Source organism: Anopheles darlingi, chromosome 2, assembly GCF_943734745.1.
Source record: "Anopheles darlingi chromosome 2, idAnoDarlMG_H_01, whole genome shotgun sequence".
NCBI classification, from domain to species: Eukaryota; Metazoa; Arthropoda; class Insecta; order Diptera; family Culicidae; genus Anopheles; species Anopheles darlingi.
In genome coordinates this window covers 20,111,897-20,132,091 of record NC_064874.1, presented here as the reverse complement: position 1 = coordinate 20,132,091, position 20,195 = coordinate 20,111,897, and the positions used below count along the sequence as shown (strand labels likewise).

At 48.0% G+C, this 20,195-nt stretch overlaps 2 protein-coding genes across 2 annotated transcripts in view; one reads left to right on the top strand and one right to left on the bottom strand.

The window, feature by feature from the left end:
• The window catches only part of LOC125948844 (myogenesis-regulating glycosidase-like), an 8,520-nt gene extending 270 nt beyond the window's left edge, over positions 1–8,250 (bottom strand). Inside the window, exons 1-5 of the mRNA XM_049675324.1 lie at positions 6,957–8,250; positions 957–1,851; positions 319–883; positions 94–250; positions 1–29 (exon numbers count right to left, since the gene is read on the bottom strand). The exon at positions 1–29 is cut by the window's left edge and continues 270 nt beyond it. Coding sequence (XP_049531281.1) covers positions 1–29; positions 94–250; positions 319–883; positions 957–1,851; positions 6,957–7,158 — 1,848 coding nt within the window. The 5' untranslated portion in view covers positions 7,159–8,250. The remainder of the gene's footprint in view (positions 30–93; positions 251–318; positions 884–956; positions 1,852–6,956) is intronic.
• A 5,900-nt stretch (positions 8,251–14,150) lies between these two features.
• LOC125948901 (uncharacterized) lies at positions 14,151–16,027 on the top strand. Its single transcript, XM_049675436.1, has 2 exons — positions 14,151–14,559; positions 14,639–16,027. The coding sequence occupies exons 1-2, from the start codon at positions 14,528–14,530 to the stop codon at positions 15,759–15,761; spliced, it is 1,155 nt and encodes a 384-aa protein (XP_049531393.1). The 5' UTR covers positions 14,151–14,527; the 3' UTR covers positions 15,762–16,027.
• The last annotated feature ends 4,168 nt before the right edge of the window (positions 16,028–20,195 follow it).

The window sequence follows — 20,195 nt, the reverse complement described above, 5'->3', positions numbered from 1 at the left end:
AACCACAATATCCTCCCCGAGAAGGTACTCTGGAAAGGAAGGAATGAAACCATTAAGAACGATGCTTTGCTTTACCTCACAAAGAACTCGTACCATCGTTGACGGTTTGGGCTATCTTGTCGGTTGGATCTAGCCACCAGATCGGTGGATTCACCGGAGTACCATGCGAGACTGCCAGCCGCATCCGCTGAATGATGTAGTCGGCGTACGACTCGTGTAGATTGGTGAACTTCTTCGCCAGCGTAACACTCTTTGGAGTAGAAGATAACAATTGTTGAATAAGCAAGTACTTGTTTAACAATCGCCGAACCGTTGTACCTCCTCATCGATGTCCCACGGTGTCTTTGAGTACTGTATGCTCGGCATAAAGACACTTGCTTGCAGCCAGCGGATAAACAGCTCTTTCGTCAGTATATCATCCCCGTACACGTTGCCACCGATCATATCGGGCAACACGAACGGATAACCGTTGAGGTTCATCTGCAGAAGCGTCGGTACCAGCGATCGCAAACCATTGTTCCAGCCCCACCGCGTATCAAAGTCAAGCATTCGGACAAAAACGGGCAAATCCTGGGTACCCCAACCGGTACGTATTTCGATCATGCCACCGAACGCTGCACACATGCGAACAAAGTTGACCGTTTGGCTCGAGGGCAACAGTGCCTTCTCACCGTCGATATCCGGATCTTCCGGTGCCCAGCTCGTTTCACCAGCATCAAACTTAAAGTTGTCTATGCCCAGATCCTGAAGTTCGCGCAGCCGACGCCTATACCACTCGACTGCGTCCGGATTGTTGAAGTTAATGTACGAAGCCTCGTTCTCGCCGCTGTTCCACCACTTAGTGTTGTAGCCAATCGTTTCGTTATGAGACTTTACTAGATATCTGTGTACGAATTTACGTAATTTAGTATTAGGATCGCCATTGTCGCCACGCCTTTCGCCCTAGAATCACTTACCCCTTGCTCAGTGCCTCGGTGTACCAAGGATCGCAGTTCTTGTTGATGAACGGATGGATCCAGAGCGTTACGCGGAACCCCATTTCGCGCAACGTTTCCGTCATCTCCGTCACATTCGGGAAGGTGATGGAGTTGAACGTCAGCGAACCGTAGCACACCTCCCACAGATCGTCCACATCGAGCTGGGCATTCTTGAATCCGTAAGCATTGATTTCGCGGGCAAAGTCAAGTACGGTCTGCTGACTAATCGGCCGTCGGTATCGTACCCAGGTCGACCAGATCGGATGCCGAACCATACGCTCGTCCGGAATGTCGACCGGTTGGTTCAAAACACGCTCGACCGCACGCTGGTGTGCGTCCCGTACATCCGAGGCCACACCAACGCGATAGTTGAAAACGAACTCTTCATCGTACGTGTAGTACGGTATCGACTTCTTTGCCGTTAACCGTAGCACCTGTTCGTCCTGATCGATGAACAGTGGTACCTCCTTGTCGACGTAGAAGAACACACCGGCCGTATTAACCCAGTAGCGCTCCATGATGGCCGCACTGTGCAGCTCTTTGGTGATATACGCGTAATCATCGAATCGCAGCTGCTCGATCGGATAGTACTGCTCCATTTGCTCGGGCCCACCGTACCAGTGCAACGGAGCGGCGTTGGCGGCACCATCGGCACCATCAACCGTTCCATGTAGATGCACAATGTCACTCGCGATCTGGCCCTTGCGCAACGTGCGCGTTATGCTGAAGTACGAGAACCCGCCCGTATCCTCCAGCTCACGAATCTCGACGTTATGGCCGTTCCCGTACAACCGTAGCCCTTTCGGGAACGTTTCAATGTCCGAATCGTCCGTGAAATCGTGATCGAGGGTGATCTTCTGTAGAGTATTTTCACCTGTTGGAATGAAATTTAAGCAAGAGAGTAAACCATTATATTTCCAGAATGCACGTCCGATGGTAGGAGAAAAAATCTTTTTTTTTATAAACAAGAATTATACCAACAGCAACAATAACAGAATTGATTTGTAACGGGCAGATCTGCTCGCCGCAACCGTCAAGCGTACCACACGTCGTCCTCCTCCGGGGGCTTAATTTATGCGCGCTTCAAACGCCCTGCCACGTTGTGTTTGTATGTTTGCCTCTCGCACTCGCACCATAGCATTCCAAGTAAATCTCCAAACCTCAAAGCCGACGAGAGAAGAGCGGTAACGGCATCATCACCGAGCAGCTGATCGGCAGCAGAACTCAACCATACCATATCATAAATAATATCAATCAATCTTGCCCCCATAATCGCAACCCATCCGCATCGAACTCTCGCCGTCCGTTGATCCTTCATGTTTGCAAGCGTGCCAGGAGCCGGCACCCAGCAGCCTAGCTTTCCCGCAGTCTCTTGGGAGGGGAGCGGTGAGTAATTAATTTCTTTGGCCCGAAATTAATTCCGAACCATTTGCTTACCGCCCTGGGCGTGTGTGCCAGGCGTCTTTGGCCAACGGCAAACGCCCTCGCTCTCGTCCATGATCGTGCGCTTTGACCGAGGGCAAGATTTATGGGTTTTGCAACTCAAGTGCGGTGCGCCCGCGCCCGGCGCTGCGTACCAGGAAGCGCGCAACCGGGAAACTCCCATTAATTATGACCACATTTACGCGGCATCTATAGTCTGGCCGAGCTTGGCGCCCCTTCTTATTACACGTGGGACGCGCGTGCAGAGCAAAACCCCACAATGAGAGAGAGAGCCATGAAAGATGTGGCGCGAAACTCGCGCGGAAATGATGCGTATGATCGAAAGATGATGGCACTCGGCAGCGTACCCCGTGGGAGGGCATCATGTGTCGCGGTGTGCATCCGCTTTGTTCGTCTCTGATGTTTTGGTGCCAATTGCGTAATATCCTTCCTAAGTGTTCACGCTGGTCGAGCGAGCGGAGTAAGGTGATAAGAAGACAACATGCTTGCGAGGGGGTGTCAATTGATTTCAGATTAGTGGAGGCACCACGGAATGAACAATAAACGGGGACGTTGTTGTTCTGGGGACGTTTGATAATACCGGACACGGTTGGGTGTCAGATAGCTACCGATCAAAAGGTTGACAGCGATAGGTAGAATTTATGCGGTTACGGTTTATTGTTTTATGAACGCCAGGCCGTCAAGCGCCGTATCAGTGCAGCAGCAGATTACAGGGAATGCTTTGTGTCGCCTTTTCGTAGTATCGCTGATGGTAATGAATGGGCCACTGCTGCCAGGCACTCACTAGTTCTGTCTAGTTCGAGATATCATGGAACATTCCCTGGGTTTTCTGTGGGACTTTGAACTAAGCGAAGAGAGTTTCGATTTCAAACGATGTTTCAAGAACGAAAAAAATATCTCAAATGTTTCTCGGGTACTCAGGTGTTCCAATATGTAGCACTGAGCCAAAAGGATATATCAAACTGTTCCTTTTATGTCCTTGTGTATTCTTTAAACTGCCGAAACGTTCTACCAACACTACAGTGTGTCTTATTGATTTTTGGGGAATAATAAAACGGAATGAATACCACAAGGAGGTTTGTATGGAGGCGCATGGTCAAGCTTCGACCATAAAGTATATTTTGAAAAGGGCGTTCTCTTTGAAAGATCTGATCCCTGCTGCGCTGTAACGGTCTCTTGGAACAATCTATTTCATTTTTTGCGAATTTGCATCAGTCAAGTCGAGAAGTCTTTTTACAAATTATTTTGTTATTTTCGTGTTCTTTTGTTTCGTTCGCACTGGTTAAAGCTAAGCCAATATATAGCATCTTGTCTGTTCCTCCTAAGCGTCTAGCTCCTGCAAAACCCGCCTCTTCGCTTGTCAACACCACCTCGAGCGCTGGTATCTAGGATTAAATTTCAAAACTCCAAAGCAATATATCTAAACGAACATCACACTCAAGATGAGTATTTCATCTATTCTGGCACGTGGTCTCGGGCACGGGGAATCCTCCACCGATCAACTTCCACCTTCCCCCTAATGGCTATCGATGATTTATGAGTGAGGTGCAGTAGAGATCAACATCACTTCCTCGTACCGCCCTATAACCCAAAAAATAGTAGACAAGTGAGGTGACCAAAGAGCACACGGTGAAAGCGTCGTGCCCCTAATCAAAGATGGCGCGACGGCAATCGGATACGGGATACGGGAAGCGGCTAATGGTCGATGGCGACTAGACTAAGCAACTAGACAGCGGACACCGGATAAAACCTCCGTTTGCTTGCTCGCTTGCTTGTTGTGCCAAGTGATTGTCAGTTTCCCTCTTGGTCAGGTCCCTGGCCAATGACAGTGGATCGACATCTATCGTTGCCTGTTCCCACCGTCTGCGGCACCGCCTCCTTCGTCACCGTTTCTCGAATTGGCATCAGTCTTTTAGATCGTTCTAAAATTAATCTCCAAAAATATGATCATAAAGATCCACCCAGCAGCAGCAGCAGCAAGCGCCAGCGACATACCATACCACACCCAGATTTCCTTGTCTTGTCCATCTCCATTAACGATCTGGCAGCACTGGTTGGCAGGACGCGGCTACTACTGTGGCGCTACTCCAAGCAGGGGATTCCATGCCATTCCCGGCACTCCTCACGCTTCGCGATTCTCTCGGTATGACGCTACAACTTTATGTTTTCCGCTCTTGCTTCTTGCAGCGTCACGCGGTGGCCGACATTTCTTTGCCGGCGTTCGCACCTAGAAGGCCACTGATTCGTTCCGGCGAAGGGGGAAGGGGCGTCCATCAATCAACGAAAAATGTAAACACCGCTACCGTCGCCGCCGTCACCGGTTTCGATCGCGCGAATGAATCCTGGCCTCGGTGATCCTGTCTCGGGCGGATGATCGGGTAAGGGATGGCGGTGGCTGACATGCATGATGCCGTTGCTGTTGCTGCCGATGCCGATCGTGGCCGTTTACTTAATGCTCTGTTTTGCATGTCGTCTGTCATGGGAGTCCCCCTGGTGCGATGTAGCTGCTCTTTTATTATGTCTGCCTCGCGTGTGTGTGTGTGTGTCAACGGAGTCGACGGAGACGCAATGGAACGGAACAGTGCTCGAGAAGGCGGACGGGCGCGCGTCCATCTCATCCATCATTCAACAATTCAACAAAACCCCGAACCACGATCCTGTGCGGTTTGTGGCGGTTTCAGAAGACGTCGGATGTCGGACGTGTGATAACTAACTCGCACGCGGTGGTCAGTCACGCGATGCGGTGTCCCGAATCGGTAAACATGTCAAGAAAGGATCATCCCGCTCCTAACCGCGTTCGGCTAATGTGCTGATTAGCGGTGGGTTTGAGCGGCGATTTTCGGGCCGATTACTGGCCAGCTCAATCACTCGCGAGGGGGAGCGTTCTTCCGAGGGAAGAAAACATCGTGTGTATGTGCTTGTGTGCGGGTTGGCTCAGACCCATTCTAAAATGGATTAGCGAAGCTCACATTAGTGCCAACACTAATTACCAACAGTTTGGTCTGATGCACTGGTATCCCCATGTTCCTTGCTGGTGTATGCTGCATGGTGCTCTGCCTGCATGCCATCGTTTAGTAGGAATGGCCCTCCCCCCTATACTTAGTGTCGGTACGGTAACATGCACTCGTCGTCATTCCAATCGAAGGGATGCAAAGCAACTCTTGTTCCGCCCTTTAAATGGGTCCTGCCGGGGCCCAACTGAAATTGTTCCGATGATGGATGGGCCCCCCCAAAAAAAAAACATGGAATGGAATGCCACGGTATTGCTTACACGCTAGCAGTCAAGAAGTTTCACTCTCGCTCACTTGAAACTGATCGAATTACCGACTCTGAAAGGGGGTTGGGCTACGGCCAATCGCTTGAGTCGCCAAGCTGCACTTTTGATTTATGCCGGCTGAAGACAGTCATTTGTGTGGTGAGGGGCAACGCCGTGCCACGGTGCAACGTAATTGTGGTCCTTTAGACGGCACCGAACCATCTCTGCTTGAAACTGTAATTCTAAACTGGCCAAGTAGTAATTCCAAATGCCTAAAAACACTGTTGCAACGATGCCGGTTCGGTATCAACTTGGAAATGCTCTCGTGGAAGGGATCTTTCCATTTGGGTTGATCTTTGCCACGCCGTGTCAGCGGCGATGTGCTGTGAACTCGATGCCAAAAATGTCCCTCAAACGTTCGTCTTTCGAGCGTTAATGTAGTCGGTGGGCAGCGCCAGTCCGGTGAGATGCAGTTGTGATGCAACAGATTGAAGGCCAGTCTTAATGGCAACACGGGCCGCGGTGGGTGGTCTTTGTTTGATGTACGCCGGATGAGCGAGAGACAGAGGAATATCTAAATGGAACAGATTGCTGGACTTGACACCCTTACGCGAGGTCGTCCGTAAGGTGTTGAATATCATTTTCAATGGGTTCATGTCCTTCACTCACTTTTCAAGGGAATGAAACACTTCGGACAAACGGACGGAAGGAAAGAAATTCAATTTTAAAACCAAATCATACAGTGGATCATTGGATTTACGGACCATGAGAGCTGCATGGAATGCGGGCTTCTTGTGATCGTGCTTTCGAAACCAGCACGGCATTTTGCAGGAGCTACAGATAAAATCTAAATGGACATCAAGTGTAATCTATTTCGCCGCCATTATTTTATCGGTTTTCTCAAGGATGTTTATCGTTCCAAGATCACCCTCATTTAATACATAGCATCTGTAATGCCACTCATCGCCATTAGCATCGTCTTTTTACCCATTTCGATTTGTTTTCATAAATCGCTCTAAAATCCCCCGTCGAAAGCGACCGATCATCTGGTGTTTTCTTCTTAATGTTTTCAACAAGTTCCGGTCTGCAGACCGTAAAATCGGCCAACGAAAACAACAGGATCCAGTCGATCGTGCGCGTGAATTGATGATCGTTAATTTACAAACTCTTGGCCACGGGGAAAAACAAACAGCTGCTCCTCACTCATCGCGTCCACGAGTAAACGGATTTGATTTGGGGATGGATCTCGACTCGATTTCTACTTCCATCCTAGCCCTTACCTCGATGTATGCTGAGCACGTACCGATGGTCCGGTTGCTCCTCGAGCCACAACTCAACCGAGCTGGCCGCGAAGCGGTACGTTTCGCGGATCTCCTCATCGTCTCGCAGCACCAGCACCAGTGTCACGGTCAGGGCTACGGCCACAATCAGCACACCGAGCGTGGACAGGAGGCAACACTTCTTCGTTACCCGGATAGCCATTACGGATCGTGTGTTTTTGCAGACGAATGCCACTCCTAAATTGTAGCACTACGCCACCACTTCGCCACACTCTCACTGTCTGTCAAAACCGTCTTCTGGATGATGTGCCGCGGTTGGACTCGATTGGACTTGACCCCACCCCCCGGAGCACACACGGACACTTTGCGCGTGAAAATAAATCCTCACAACGAGAATCGGAAATGGTTGCGAGGGCACGAGCGACACACCATCGGGCGTACGAGATCGCATCCGACAAGGGAGCGACGGAAGTGACGGTTTCACGCGATGGACGCTAGCTTATTTTCAAACCGTGACACCGGAATCTGACACACTCCACATACACCGAATAATGGAGATGAAGATGTGGGACGGTGAACCGAGCACAGCGCCACGTTCCGAACCACACACGCACGGTCACGGTTGTTGTCGTCGAATTCAGTTGTTTGCGGGTTTTTAGTACACTGTTAGTACAGCAGGAGGATAACGGCACTGAAGCACATGGCCGTAAGATGATTCGCGAACTACTGAAGCAGCAGCTGCATGGCACACGGAATTTACTTCTCTTCCCCAATCACACGGCCACACGACGGAAGGGACCGATGCCAGCTTACAGATAATCGTCGCGAACACACCTCGTGCACACCTTTCCTCGGTGACAGCGCAAGCATAACGTTACGGTAATCGGTTCCACCATCTTGTCATTATCTCGCATTGAGTGTTGTATTCAGTTATCAATTGAATTCAGCGAGCGCGATGCTCGTGGACATCGCGGACATCCAGTGGTCATTTGTAGGTGGCTGGTTTAAGCAGAGATCGGTTGGCATCATCTGCCAGGGTTTCGGGTCTATCCTTTACACACACACACACTCCTTCGGTTTGATAACACACAAGATGGAAAACGCGCCAATCGCATCAAGAAAATCACAGAACATCAGATCGGTAGTTAGACGGGCGCGCAAATCACAGCCAAGAAGTTTCTTTCCATTTTCACCGTCGCCTACTTTACTGGTGGTAGCAGGTTCCGCGAGCAACACCGAGTGAAATCCCGAGCACGACTGCGGATCGTCTTCGCGGCGCGCAGGCAGATGAGTTTCCCACGCCGTCGCCACCTCGTATGTTCAGCTGCTGTGTGTCGCGAGCTGTTTTCCACCTCCGAGAACGGCCTGAAGCAGGATGGAAAAGCGTCCCCGAAGATCAGGGCAAAAGGCTAGCAGGAAGAAAAGAGACACCATGTGCGATCGTGTCATTGTGTGTGTGTACGCGCGCGCGTGTGTGTGTGTTGGGAAAACCTTCGGCTTCGGATTGTACGTTTCCATTTCCCCCCCTGGCGTTGTCGTCGTCCTTTCCTGTTGGCCCCGAAGAAGATCGTCGATCGTCGTCGTCGTCTCTGTTTGGGGTTGCTTTGCGTTTGCATTTGTTTTGGGTCACATTCTTCCCGCGAGTGGAAAGTGGAAAGAGACAGGAACCGCAACTCATTTTCTTCGACCTTGTCACTTTGCAAATCCACCATCTCTCCCCCACCGTTTAGTGGGAAGGTTCTGCACCTCAGAATTGATTAATCGTGCGTTGTTTTAAGCAAACACGGGGGCGCGAGGTGCGGTTGACTCGAGAGAAAGCGTGAGCGAGTGGGAGGATGGAGATTGACTTTTGTATTTTTCACTTTCCGACAAACGAACGGCCTAACGTCTTAATCAGCGGAAAACACGGTTTTCACGGAGAAGAAAACCTGCGGTCTTTGCAACGCGATTTCAAAGGAAGCCGCCACTGGCAGCATGCCCGGGCCGACGTTTGGTGGAAGCGCCTTAACAGATGGAACCTGAAATGGATGCGAATGGAATGGATACGTTGATTGTAATGTATCATTTCTCATTGTTTTCCGGAGCGCACGCATCATCTGCCTTTCGCAGGATTCGGGTTCTAGCACGGCGAAACCGAATGTTTCCCGGCCGAGCCGTTTGTCGGCATTCGGCGGAAAGTTGATACCTTTTGGGCAGGATCGTTAGAGCGCGAAGCGAAGGTGCTGCCTGGGGTGATGAAGCTGCATGGGTTTTATGATTATTCCTCTCATTAACCACTTTTATTTCGGTGTTTGTTTATGCCTCGTTTTAACCGCACGCTGTTGCTACTGGCCTCCCGCTTCCCACCATGGTTTTCGTCGATCGTTAGCCGAGGGCAAAAGGTTGTTGGGTAATCGTTGCGCTTTGAGCTGGCGCGGTTGATTGGACGTGTGATGCATACTCGAAGCACTTAGCTCACTCGCTATAAATATGTAGCATGTAGTGTAGTATGTGTGTTCTTGAGTGAAAGTTAATGTTTTCACAAAAGGAAAATGCAGATCGAGGTACGGTATTGGCGACACTTTCAAGATAAGCCCGTAATTTGTTCTTCTAAAATATATCCGTCTCGTTATTTATTTCGTATAAGTATTATACAATGCTTGCATGCACTACATAGCACGTGCTTTAGTTTTGATTGTAATGAAAAGAATAGCAAACTGAATCCAATATGCCACATGTTCAGACGAGATATGAGATTCTATTAAGGCACATCAACGTCAAAATAGGAAAAAAAATTAAGCAGTAAAATAAAAGAAGTATAGGCATACAATTTCTGTAAGAAGTGGTATTAACAGTAGTAGAATAGATTAATGAATAGAGCAAGACAAAAAAAATATAACGCAAGATCGTTTAAAGTAATCCAAAACTATTCAAGAATTACTAAACCAAGATGAAGCATTTTTTAGCCTGGCGATATTCTTTTTGAAGATTAATTGCACACCATTTTGCTAATTTTATCATCAATCATTAGCCGCTAGTAATGAGGCGGAAGGCCATTTCGACAAGGATCATGAAGTAAAGGGCCAGTTAGAGACTCAAGATTGGATCCAGGATGATCCTATTTTAAATCTCAAACCTTGTATTCTCGAATCGCAAAATGTAAAAGCATTAATTCTGTTTCATCATTTATCACCATTCATCATTGCATGATTGTAAACATGATTTAGCTGAAATCTGCCGTTGAATTTGTTCCTGCCTAATTGCACCATTTCGGCCAATACGGTCTACCGGCGGCAATCAAACCGACTGTAAATTAGCTTTACTTTCCGTCACTTGCCGCTTCCCAAATGGAGAGGGGGGAGGGAGTCTATGAAGCAATTAAAAACTGTCGCTTAAATACATCGCCAGCAACTCTTCAACACGGTCCACCCATCCAGCTAGCTCATTTCCCTAATTTCTGTGTGCGTGTGTAGGTTTACTACTAAGTTTCCTCGAACCCCACCCTCCCGATCGTTAAACCGGAAATTGCTTCATTACTCGTAGCAACAGGTCGCTGCGCTGTGATGCAGTCCCCGCTGTGCATCACCGGACGTCGACAACTTAATGTGCTGTTCGCGATCGCCAAGTGAAAACTGGTCGCGCGTTCCTCGTGTTCCTCGATCGAGCACAGGACAAACGGTACTTGCTCCAGCGGCAAAATGGGGAACGTTGAGCAACGGTGCACCTTTGGACCGTCCGCGGATCATGCCATTCTTTGCGGGGTTCGACCAGAGATTGATCATTAAATTTAAAATCTTGTACCGGCCTCGCGTACTTGCGCGTGTGTGTGTTTGGGTATTAACATGTTTCATTTTCTAACAAGATCACCACATTTCGCATATTCGTAGAACCGCATGTCCCGCGCTTTGGCAATCTCGCGAAGGTCTGGTACATGCTGCTGGTTCGCTCATTAGTGAAATACTGATTCGTTGTACTGATGTCATGTTGCCGATTGCTGCTGCTGCTGCTGCTACTGGTGCTGCTGTTGCCGGTTGCTCTTTCGTTTCGTTGGTGGCTGAAAATGCTCATCAATCCCTGGCCCAACCACACTCTCTCCTCCTGCTGGTTTTTTACGCCCTCGGGAACCTTCCTTTCTCCGATGGCCACCTGTTCTCGCGGTTCTATCGGTGGATATAGCCGGTGGCACGGTAGCATGACGGTGTCGCACGCCATCGCGGCCACACGTACGCTCGTGTACGGCACACCGACCATGTCACGTCCGTTGATCGCGCGCTCTCATTGGCGCATAAGTTATGATCAATTTCATGGTTCAGTGGGACTGCGGAAAACGGTGTTGACGCTGGTCTTGGAGACGCGTTTTTGGGAAATTATTGAGTCCAACGGTTGGTTCAGAGTTTCTCAAATTGTTTTTTAGTATTTGTTTTTTTGCTCTTGAGAGTTAGTTGGAATTGCAATAGAATGCCCTGAAACGCTGTAGTACAACTTGTTGTTGTCGGAATGTCGGATTTTTCGAAGGCAATCACCTAGAGATACTACAGCTTGTGAGATGCCTTGTCTTGGGCAATAAAACAAGGAATTCGGTGGTTCGCATCCCCCGTTCGGTCAACAGCACAGCACAGGAACCAGCGGAGGAATGCAATGTCCGTCCCCGTTGGCCATCCATGGCTCAAGGGAGCGTGCAGCAGATTGGCGATCGGAGGAGACCCGAACCGGACCATCTCAGCGCGCTGTGCTGCGATGACCCCGTTGCGCTAATTAAGTCCACATGCCGCTGACTGTGTTGCTCCCCTGCGTGTGTATGTGTTTGTGTGTGTGGCATACCAGGGAGTAGTATGGAGGCACAGAAACCCCGCCGGCTGATCATCACCTTCACCACCGCCAGCAAATTCACCTCAGCGTGATCAGCAGCATCACACCTGATCATGTTTCATGGGTTGTGGCATCGTCTCGTCCTAAAATTAGCCACCCAATGGCCACTACAACGCATGCTAGAAAGAGACAAAGAGCAGAGAAAATAAGGGAGGTGTACGGTACGACGAGGAATGAGTGGGAGACGAGACGTTTGCAGACTGTTTTCGGATGCGTGATGCGACCTGGAGGATGGACACCTACACCGTGAACTATGCCAGCGCGCACTAACAGAGTCCATCAATCATCCGTAGTCGGCACGGTTCGCACTTCCTGGCTTAAACCCCTGGCGCGGTGGTCAAAAGCGTTGCTTGTTGCCTGTCCCACTCGGTTCTCTACATTGTATACCACCCGCCCCCTTTGGGCGGGCCACCCGGACCCGTACCCGAACCTGTCTCCCAGCACTGCGCCTAGTCCTGTCCGCGGTACGACATGAGGCGAGCGGCGGGGGCGGGAACACATCAATGGGAACATTTTTGGCTCAATTTTCGGCCAGTTGTCGTCGGGTTCGTAGTTACATGAACATTGCTGGTGGCATCGTCTGCCTGTGACATATCCTCGACTCGACCATTTCTTTCGCTCGTTGTCATTCTCGCCTACAAATGACCACTTATCAATGTACAGCCGACGAGATCGTGTCGTGTGGTCCTGCTGCCCTGCGATGGCCTGCCCTGCCTTGCCCTGTTGCCGCTCGAGCTCGAGCAGGCGGGAAAGTGACGGGTGTGTTTCGTCGCTGATTTTGTTTAATGATTTTCTGAAATTCCTCGCCGCGACGGCTGCATTGCCGTTGCCTGGTGGAGGTGGCTACTTCGTTCGTGGTGTTCTGATTGGAATCGGATTGGAACATCGTTTAGTATTTTGGGGTGGGTTCGTTATTTTTATCGCGTCCGGTTCCCGGTTGCTGCGTTGGTTACTGCTTTTTTCATTGTGTCACCGGCAATGGTTCGTTCTTGTTTGAGTTTCGGAAACATTTTACTCAAGTCGTGTGATTTAGTACTACATTTATAAATAAAATAGAATACATTATTTGGTGATGAACTAGCAGAGCGAGTGGTTGCTTAAATTTCGCAACAAGTTGAGAACCATCATCAGTCTTTATGATACTGTTTCTTTGCTTTCTATTTGCATTAGATGCTCTTTGGAATACTAATGTTATTACTAAATAAGCAAGAGCTTATCTGCCTTTGGATGTAATAATATTTGACCGTACGTTAGGTAATCATAGCAAATAATAAAAGTCCAGCAGGCAATCAAGGTACATAATATTGTAACAAGAAAAAAAAACATTTGAAATGGAAAAACTAAACAGAGAACAAAAGAAACAGAACAAAAAAAAAACAGAAACAGAGCAATCAATTACCCATTGAAGACGTTACCAGACCCGTACCGTATCGTCGCGAAAGTAGATCGCAAATTGCACAACTTTGCGAGCAATTCCGAAATTTTATATTGAATTTAGTTCCCATCAGTCCGCCGCCGAAGAACATTAAACTATTTCCATTGCCTCTCGAGGTTACATCAGTCGAATTATGAGAGCCTCATCTAATGCGCCTCATCGTCTCTTCTTCTTCTTCATCGTCTCTTCTTCTTCTCTCTAAAACGTTTAATTTCGTTTGTTTAATCTATGTTTATCAAGGGAAGAGGTACACTCCTACCGTCTCCCCTAAAAATCCAACGCTCCCCTAAAGATCCAACGTAATATCCAACAAACACCCCAGTACACCGTTCGGCTAAAACAAAAGCGACCAACGCGGCCGAAGTGATTTGTAGGGTGTTGGTCCGGGGTGCGGGAATGCATAATGCTACGCGCTTGATCTTGGTCCCTCTCTCCTTCGTACGGCTCTCAAAATCTGCGAGCCAGCGAGATCGTGGCTGACGGTAGCTGAAGGTTATGTGGCCTGGAAAAGTTGGACAACAAACTCGCAACCGACAGCCAGCAGTCTAGCAGCGTGGCTGTTGCTTGCAAACCGGGCGCGAACGGTTGTTGGTACAAAGATCGTGATCGTCGCCGTCGTCACTCGCACCAGTCCAAACCACAGCTAAACCAGCGGTTACGATTCCGATTCCCAGCTTACGGATTGCTCGTGGCACGGAGCCCCACGTTCACCAGGCCGGCCTACAGCAGCGCACTCACTCACGCTTCGGTCCCGGTCGCCATCTCTCACGATCATGAGTCGCAACACCGTCTGATCTTGTGAACCTAGTGTCTGGTTTGGTGGTGGGGCACAGCGACCCCTAGTGCTAGATGGGTCAACCGTAGCAACCAGCCCGGCCACCCAGTACGGGTTTGAGCCTTTAGGAGTTAGAAGTTGTGTTGCGAGTGGAAGTCGCACCGTTCTCGACGAAGTCGTTTCTTCATTACTCCGATCCAGCTGCTATAGACTGGCCTTCGCGGGATGCATTGTCAGTGACCATCAACTCTGGTCGAGCACGGACGCATCAAACGCACGATTGCCGGAAGTGTTGGCGCATCATCAGGTGTTGGAATGAGCCTTAAACGGTGCATACCGTAGCGACGATATGGGACAAGTGATCGATGAAGTTGCTACTCCCTTCACCTTCACGCTAGACGATCAACGATCGTGTGCCAGTTGACATCAGTAGTGTCTAGCGTTTGATTCGATGAAGCAGAGTGCAGTGTGCCTCGGTGTTTTTCGCAGTTTCCCTTCGTCTATCCATCCGTAATGGTTCCTGTTCCGGTGTTCCACTTCGTTCTGTAAGTATCTGCGGTACTGGCTGGAATGAACTCCCAACATAAGCATCGCTGTCGATCTAATCTTCGACGGTCTTTGCAGTTTCTCTGTGATTTCAAGCGCATCGAGTGCCGTGGTGCGACAGTATAGCTGTGATAATTACTTTCAATCCTGGTGCCAGCTGCACAATGTCACGATCCAGATGGAGCGGGACGTTCAGGGTACGATCTTCCCACGGGAACGGCAGCTCGGCTTCGTCTACGGTACGATCGGGAACTTCTCGCACACCTTCAACAATCAGCTGTTCCGGGCGGGCGTACTGAGGGTATTCGCACGTGGAACACACATTCCGTACCTCACGATGCCAAACACGCTCGATCAGTTGTACTTGCGCGACAACGATCTACGCACCGTGGAGATCGATCCAAGGGTACGCTACACGCTTCGCTATCTACGGATCCAGATGAACAAGCTACGATCGGTGGCCCGCTTCGAGCATCTAACGCAACTGCTTGAGCTCAATCTCTGCGATAATCTGCTCGAGACGGTCCCGTTCGATACGTTCGCCACGATGACTAGATTGCGTCAGTTGATCCTGTGCGGGAATCACATCAAAACGCTCGTCCCACCGATTCCGCAACAAACCGTGGTCCAGCTACCCTCGCTGACGCATCTGGATCTGAGCGGGAACTTTATCTGCTCGTTACCGCTCGCTCGGTGGCAGTTTCCGCAGTTGGTGAATCTGGGTTTGCGCGACAATCTGCTTACCGAGCTGGACAGTAGCGCCATCGTGGCCCGCTTTCCACGGATGCGCATCTTCGATGCATCGGCCAACGCACTGGACTGTCGTTCGTACCGGCAGGCACTGCGAACCTTCGCCAACCGCTCGATCGTACATCTGATTGATCGACGAATGTGTAGCGTGGACGATGCCATCCTTGTTAGCGGTGAGGATCGCGGTGATGGCCGGCGTGATGGCGCCAAAACCATCGGAAACGGCTCAAGTGGTGGTGGTGGAAGTGGTAATGAGATCGTGCCAGCACGCCCTGGGTCGACCCTGGCGGGAGGACAAGAAATTCGAAACCTTAAGGAACGGCTCTTCCTGCAGCAGTTAACCATCCAGCGGCAGCGGATGGAAATCGAACAGCTGCGCGCCAACCTGACGACACTGATGGAACAGTTCGATCTCGTCGCCGGGCCTGTCCGTGCCGTCGATCCATTCTAGCGCTACCGCACGCTGCTCTTTGATGCATCTTTAGCCAACCGGTGCAGCGGTTTTACACCGCGATGCAATAAACAGCAAACCAGAGAGAGAGACAGAGCGAGAGAGCAATAAGGGAGAGTAACTGAAAGCGGACATATAACCTCGTGATGGTTCCAACAGAAATGCGTTCACAAGTGAGAAATTGTAACCGACCATTCGGTGTGACATCCGCAAATACCAAGCACCAGACCGTTAGTGCAGTTTATGGTCGATTGTTTCTTCGCTGTGACCGGCGTGGCCAGCATCGCGATCCTTGCTCAAAGCGAGTGTTGTTAATGAATGGATGCTCGGTGACCCCGGCACGGTTTTCAAAAGCCGTTGAGAGAAGATGTTGTTGCCTTGGTTCATTGCAAAGCGACTCGCAACGCACATTGTACTGTCTGCTGAAAATGCCCTGACCTAGCTAGCTTAATACGAAGATGAAGAATTGTCCTCTATCTATTATGTAAATAGTGCCGTTGGTATGTTGTGCAAAAGCAATGTTGTCGCCAATAAAATATTTATTAATAAGTGTTTAACCCAGCAAATGCTAAAAATATTTAATGTAGACGTGTATTTCCTCTTTCCGAATTTAGTTTATGTTCTAAAATATCTGAAGATGTCAATATACAGCAACGGGACGCATTTGCCCTTTCAGCAAGATATATGCTTTTAGCATAAATCATTCTGTTTTAACAGGAGCCCTGGGATTTGGCGGTCCTAATGGGCAAATGATTTATGTTCCCTGGTGTAGCGACCTTGCCCTTAAGAACTTTTACATCTTCAACCGCGCAACTTTACCACAGACTACGAATGGTACACATGGTGTCAGCGTTCAAACCCTTACTATGCGACACCCACGTTGCAGATGAATGTCACTCTCTCAGTAGGGGAAGTTGATGCATTGAATGCCTTCATTCGTTTGTTTTATCGGTTCCGTTTACGTTCGTCTCTTGTGTCGGAACATGGCTTTTATCTGTTTGAATCTGCCCTTTAACCGGTCTTGCGTTTCCTGGTAGACAAAATTGTGCTGACATTTACTCTCGATATGAAATGAGCACAGGAGTTGTGTAATTGCGGTTACAGAATCGAAAAATCGCTATATTCTCTGTCGGAAAACTGACACTTGCGACTAAATGATCTGAAATTAGATTTTATTGTGCTTGAAGCTACCAATCGATCATCGAGCGGAACACTCCTTTGCGTCGGATCGATATGTAGACCTTGTACGCGAAGAAGGTAACATTGTCATGCATGCGGAACCACGCATCCAAGCGATAATCACCTGCCGGCATCGATTTCGGCAGAAATCTTTCCTCAAGCCAAAACAGCACGTTATACGTTACGTTCTACAACAGAAAAGAAGAAGATTTGTGAGTTAATTATGTTAGTTATACATTTTGAAATGCTAAGATAGATACCCCATGAGGACAATGATGTGCGTAGGCGGGCATCAGCTCAATCAAAACCGATAGTATGTGTCTAGAGATGACATCCGGTGAAGGATTACGTAGAAATGAGCACACCTCGACCGTCACCTCGATAGGGAACGTTTGAAAGGCATTGTACTTGTAATACGTCTTCACCTGAATGTACATATAGTCGAGCCGCTCTGGGACATGCACGGATATGTTGAAAAGTGTTGGTTGATTACGTCGCAGCTGCGATCTGCAGTAATTTAGGTGGCTTCTTTTGTACGGTGTCTCTATGCAAATGTATCGCGAAACACGCATCGAGAACTCCTTCGTCTCATTGCTGAAGATCGTGAGTTCGGGTAGACTAAACGATTTATTTGCTCCTTGAACAGGGATCACTGCAATGAGCAGCAGCATAACCAAACACACCATTGCAAATAATGTTGAGCGAAACTAGAGAGAAAACTGAACTGAGTAAATCGTCTCCAGGACTCTTAAATCCGTTCAGCAAGCATGGTCATTTACTCGTTACTGTGGCTATCAAACCGTGTGATGATGTATAATCGTTAGTAGAAATGGTTCACTGCTCTTGTTGGCTGTGCTTTGTTGAAGAGTAGCATGATAAGAATATTATCCATATAATAAGGCTGTTAAATATAAGGCTGTTAAATTTATAAAAAAGAATAATAAAACTCATGCGCTGCTCAATGAAGCTTCTTTATTCTCTTTTCTCTAATCAATCGTCGACGTTGAAAGAGGTTTTCGACGAAATGCAATTAAATTTTTCCTTTTCTTGTCAATATTGTGCCATTCGTTAGGTGTGTAGCAGAATCCCTGCCTACTGCGATGGTTCTGCATTCAAAAACATCCAAAAGTATCAATAGCGACTCTCAATATGATAAGCATACGAGTTATGCAGGTACACGTGAGCAAAATACTTTCCATGATGAATGAGAGAATTCAACGGTTGTTTATTACCAATTGTTATTGCTTAAAAATGCTACAATAAGAGTGAATTTGATTAAAATATGGTTCCAAAGACTTTTTCGTTGCAAGTTCATCTAATTTATTCAGTAAATTTATTTTCGCTAACCATTTTAACCATAACAATATCTAATGGTTATAGAAAAATGCAAGCGTTAAATATCGAGTATTACCAATTGACTACCAATCGATCATCGAGCGGAACACTCCTTTGCGTCGAATTGTGAAGTAGACCTTGTACGCGAAACAGGTAACATTGTCGTGCGTGCGGAACCAAGCATCTAAGCGATAATCACCTGCCGGCACCGATTTCGGCAGAAATCTTTCTTCCAACCAAAACAGCACGTTATACGTTTTGTTCTACAACGAAGTGGTGGAAGATTTGTAAGTAATTAATTTTAGTTATACATTTTGAAATGCTAAGATAGATACCCCATGAGGACAATGATGTGCGTAGGCGGGCATCAGCTCAATCAAAACCGAGAGTATGTGTCTAGAGATGACATCCGGTGAAGGATTACGTAGAAATGAGCACACCTCGACCGTCACCTCGACAGGGAACGTTTGAAAGGCATTGTACTTGTAATACGTCTTCACCTGAATGTAAACAGTGTCGAGCCGCTCTGGAACATGCACGGATACGTTGAAAAGTGTTGGTTGATTCCGTCTCAGTTGCGATCTGCAGTAATTTAGGTGACTTCTTTGGTAAGGTGTCTCTATGCAAATGTATCGCGAAACACGCATCGAGAACTCCTTCGTATCATTACTAAAGATCGTGAGTTCGGGTAGACTAAACGATTTATTTGCTCCTTGAACAGGGATCACTGTAATGAGCAGCAGCATAACCAAACACACCATTGCAACTAATGTTGAGCAAAACAAGAGAGAAAACTGAACTGAGAAATTCGACTACAGGACTCTTAAATCCTTTCAGTAAGCATGATCATTTACTCGTTACTGTGGCTATCAAACCGTGTGATGATGTATAATCGTTAGTAGATGTATAATCGTTAGTAGACATAATAACATTAGTATTTTCTATTATAACATTATCCATGCTCCTTCTTGTGTTTATAAAACTATTAAGTTTATAAAAAAAAGTAATACAACCCACGCGTTGCTCAATGAATCTTCTTTATTCTCTTTTCACCAATTAATCATCGACGGTAAAACACCTTTTCGACGAATTGATCCGAAGATTTGTGCAGCAAGCAATGTGACATTATCTTTCGCACGAAACCAGATATCCATCCGATAGTCACCGGCTGGCACAGATTTGGGAAGGAATCGTTCCTCCAGCCAGAAGATAGCTGTGTAGGTTAGGTTCTAGAAACACACGGGCACAGCATAAATCTTGTGGTGTGACAAACTAGATAATTTTATATACATCCAACTTACCCCGTGTGGGCACGAATAGCTATACTTGGGAAGCACGGTGCTGAACACCTTATAGATATGGCGTGCTAGGACATTACCCGATGGGTTGGGACGTAGGTACATGCAACCATCGAAATTCGCTTCGACGGGAAAGTATTGATACGTTTTGTATTTGTAGTACGTTTTAATTTGCAGATTGACTTCATTCAACGTTTCCGGAACGTATATGGAAATGTTTAACTTTGTAGGCTCGTTTCGGCGAAGCCACGTGCGACAGTAATGGAGTTGAGTTCTCTGATAGGGTACCTCAAAGCAAGTGTAGCGCGACACGTGCAAACTAAACTCTCTCGAGTCATTGGAGAAGATCAACTGGTCTGGAATAGACGATAAATCGAAACACAGCACAAGCGACACGGTCAGCATAAGTCGCACGATTTGAATAACCATAGTTGCCATTACTGACAATACTACACACTTGTTGACACTGAAGCGCTTTCCATTTGTAGTGCAAGCAAAAGCAAATCGAGCAAGATTTTTGGACTTAATTGCTTTTGTCAATGCCAAGTGCGTCAAGTGCCTTCATTAATCGATAATGGTTGACAAGGAATTAACTGGTAGTAATGGGGAATGAAAATAGCAT

Excerpts from the sequence above, each read along its gene's own strand:
- LOC125948901 (XM_049675436.1), top strand. The coding sequence starts at position 14,528 with ATGGTTCCTGTTCCGGTGTTCCACTTCGTTCT. Across the intron at positions 14,560-14,638 it reads CCGGTGTTCCACTTCGTTCT|TTTCTCTGTGATTTCAAGCG; the intron begins GTAAGTATCTGC and ends CGGTCTTTGCAG.